This window comes from Triticum aestivum, chromosome 2B, assembly GCF_018294505.1.
Source record: "Triticum aestivum cultivar Chinese Spring chromosome 2B, IWGSC CS RefSeq v2.1, whole genome shotgun sequence".
In the NCBI taxonomy this organism is placed as follows: domain Eukaryota; kingdom Viridiplantae; phylum Streptophyta; class Magnoliopsida; order Poales; family Poaceae; genus Triticum; species Triticum aestivum.
Window position 1 is genome coordinate 461719115 of NC_057798.1, and position 3997 is coordinate 461723111.

Here is a 3997-nt window from a genome sequence, read left to right on the forward strand (position 1 = left end):
TAACCCTTGCAACTGGAGCAGGGTTTGCTTTGGCTTATGTGCATATAACTGCTGCACACGACCATTGCGTTTGGTCAAGGAAATCGGGGAGAACAACGTAACGTCTTCAAACAGTAATTCGACTCGACCTTAACCTCTTTGCAGCTTCCGTCAAAAGTAAAAAGTGGGCCGTGCTCTGGGCCAGGCAGGCCGACCGAGTTAGCAGCCTGTCAGGACCCAACCTCCTAAAAAAAAGAGTTAGCAGCCTGCCAGGACCCAACCCCCTAAAGTTTGAAGGTTCCGAAGAATCAGACATTTTCATAGTTCACCCGCAGCTCACTTACCTCTTCGCAGCGGCTGATGATTGAGCACCGTCCATCGGATCCGAGGGTCTACAATTGTATCTCATTTCTTGGGTCGTTCCTGTAGCTGGCTATGTAAGCTGTGTAAGCCTAAAAAAGGCAGGCTATGTTCTGGCCGGCATAAACTTCCTTGTAATATCCTAAATTTAGCCAGCATTCCTCTAAAAGTAGTAAATCTCTGTGACATGCTGAGTTTCCCCTGTTTCTAAGTGTTCCATCACTGAATCTCTTTCTGTTCACTGAATTCCCTAGCCAGGGCCTGTCACAGCCCCTGTCTTAACATTTTCTTTTGGTGTTTTCTTAGAAAAGATGGCTGAAAGAGGATGTGGGGTATTTGTTCATGAGCTCAAATGGACTCCGATGAACAATAAATTCATAAAAAAAGGTATAAAAAATAAAAAAAAATCCTGATTTTTTTTGGCAACCAATGTTGAATGTTTTCTGCCACAACTTCCATGAATGTCATTCCACAATGAAAATTTGTATGCATTTGAATCATTCAACATGTTTTGTCACGAAAAAAAATCTTCTTTAAAATTCTTTACCATATTTTTTCGAATTTACTGTTTAAAGGTGCATATGTGCTCATGCGCAGAAGAGGACTTTCGCAGTCGGACCTATGTTCAACAGCGATCCATAGAAAGGGAGAATTCACGGTGACCAACAGTGAATTACACCCAGAATAATTTCAAACTTCACATCACTTAAAACAACTAATAGGTTCAACATAGGCACAGTAATATCTCGCTTAACTTCAATTCACGCACTCCTTGTTAACAAGCAAACGAGACAGAAATGGCAAGCTCGCTCAACCAGAAGACGCATATTCAGTACAGAGCGATCTCTCCTTTCCAGCCAAAACACAATCTAGCCGTGCAGTATTAAGCTACCACCATGTACGATTAATAGGTGCCTTAAAAGCGGAACGGATGGCATCAGTGCTCCAGGTGGAAAACACATTCGGTCAAACGCTGCAGTTTGCTTGCATCAAGCTTCTGGTTAGTCTGGGGCTTCTGTTTTCTGACAGTAAGCATCTTGGTTGCCACATCCAGACTCCAACCATTTTGCACCGCATCTGCATCCAGGAACAAGGCAACGGTTGTCATCAACTGCATTCACACAAGTAAAAGCAACAGTGCAGCAATAATAATAAAATTAAAAAGCACATGCATAATCATTTTCCAGGACAACATTAATGTACAGTATGTGATACTCCCTCCGTACCAAAATAAGTGTCTCAACTTTGTTATAACTTTAGTAGTACAAAATTGTACTAAGGTTAAGACACTTATTTTGGGACGAAGGGAGTATCTAACAAGGAAAAGCAACTGTGCAACAACAGATGAACAACTAGTCAAACTGGAACCAAGTTAAACGACTTAAAACCTTCTTACCCACCAGGGATTTTGATAATTACTCCCTCCGTTCCTAAATATAAGCCTTTTTAGAGATTCCAATATGGACTAAATACAGAGTAAAATGAGTGAATCTACACTATAAAAGAAGTCTATATACATCTGTATGTAGTTCGTATTGAAATCTCTAAAAGGGCTTATATTTAGAAATGGAGGGAGTAGAAGTGTAAGAAAAGATGTACTTATTCAAGTAAAAGTGCATACACAGAGAAGTAGTTGGTTGCATCCAACATGTCCCCTGACTCTGCACAGTCGTGGTTAACGCAATTTGATATGGATATCAATTAAATAATACCAGCCAGTTCCTATTCATATAAAAAATCCAACAAAGTAATGATGGTGTAAGTAATACTATTACTCTTCCTATATTACTTTATACAAGAATTCTACTCCCTCTTATATTATGTGACGGAGGGAGTAACTATGAATAAGTAGCAAATCATTGTGCCTCACAGTCACACTTAGCTCAAAAAACTAGGTTACATAAAAATTCTGCATTATTGTGCAAATTGATAAGCAAACAATAGTGTGAATGTGCAGTGTACAATCTAGGGAAGAGATAATGTCTGATGGCCTGGAATGGAATTGACTGCCATATAGGAAAGGTTTCTCCTTTATGTGTTCAGTCGACCAGCAAGGCAAGGGCATTGTAATAAACATAATTTTATCTACAAGCATGAGATCATTATGCTTGAGGCAATCATTCAGAACCCCAGAGATTAGCACTTGAAGATTTAACACCTGATAAGGTCCCAGAGCCAAGGACACATGGCAGCGGTTGGTAAATGATCAAGTGCCAATCCTAGGGGTCGTAAATCTAAATTCACTGATTTTTAAATGTGAAGCAGAGCAGCAGAGCACTTGCACCTTCAAATAAATCATACTCGTCTCACTATCAGAAGGAACGCAGGACATATAGATCACAGATGCTTAAATAGCAGATGGACACACAGAGAGAATAGGCATGTTGTTTCTCATAATATAAGTTTGATATATCAGAAGGATAGGATTTCTAAAAGACATAACTGGATCCGGGCCCTCCTGGCCAGCAATATATGTGTTCAGAGAAGTATTCATGATCAATAAAAAAAGGAAAGATTGCCATCTCAAATATGCTTAGGTTTGCCGGTGCAGATAATGACACATGCTCCTCAAGGATATCAACAGAACTAAAAAACTGTAGGTAGCAAACCATCTCACTCAGTAACTAAATTAGAGTTTGATCTTATATGTGTTAGGGTAACACTTCATAGGGAAGATCTATTATTATTCTTAGATTAAAAAAATGCAGTTTGCATGTTTCAAACCAATCAAGCAATTAAACAGGTTAGAATGCTCAAAACTCGCTATTATCTAGCTGAATTGAAAAACGTACAGTTAGTAGCATCCTCCTGGCTCATCCCCATGAAGTGAGCCACATCTGCAATGCTGATTGTGGTATACGCAGAAGTCAACAGCTCAAATATCCTCTTTCTGTAGCTTTCTACACATTTACAAGCCAAAATGAAAACTCCATGTTAGCCAGTAAGGCAATAGAGCAATCGAAAACAAAAACAAATATACGAGTAATTCCAAACATTGTAAGCAAGACAAGATCAGTTAACCATGAAAGTAACAGGGACAATATTACCCCAATGATAAGTTCAGAGATCAACCTTTTTTTCCGGCAGGAAAAAAGATCGCAGGGGATTCATACAAGAATTTAACCTCTCTAGATCTACAAACATACCACATCGGTACCACAAAAAGCGCTGTAGCTGGCATAACTGTACTGTTGATTAGAGAAACAACCCCTATCAGCAGTATCTAGGCACGAAATAGCCAACATCTTATCTAAAACCAAAATCATATGTGGATACAATGCGACAACCATCTGTGGGACCAATATTTCCTATATGCACTAGAGTTCTTCAGCGACCAGATATCATAGCAAAAAATTCTACTACCAATGTCACATTCAAATTCAGTGAGGGTGTTGTCCAAGTACAAAGATAAACCTTCTCCATGAATACTCCATAAGGGGCAACCTACTTATCTGCTTCGCCCCACCCCCATCACAAAACAGAACTACCACAGCTCTATCAAAGCAAGCAATCCAAACTACATTACATTACACAACTAGCACAGGAGAACTATAATACGACGCTAAAAAGTAAAAAAAAAAAAACAAGGGAGATACCTAGGAAGCCGGCCACAAAATCAGCGATTTCAGGCCCCCACTCGAACCCCTGTGCGGAAGTA

The 3997-nt window shown here is 39.6% G+C and overlaps 1 protein-coding gene across 1 annotated transcript in view; it reads right to left on the reverse strand.

Annotated features, from left to right (window-relative positions):
- Nucleotides 1-1024: 1024 nt before the first annotated feature.
- LOC123045465 (COP9 signalosome complex subunit 8) overlaps nucleotides 1025-3997 on the reverse strand; it is a gene marked incomplete in the record, with an annotated part of 3588 nt that continues 615 nt past the window's right edge. Inside the window, 3 exon segments of the mRNA XM_044468520.1 lie at nucleotides 1025-1416; nucleotides 3132-3239; nucleotides 3936-3997. Coding sequence (XP_044324455.1) covers nucleotides 1277-1416; nucleotides 3132-3239; nucleotides 3936-3997 — 310 coding nt within the window.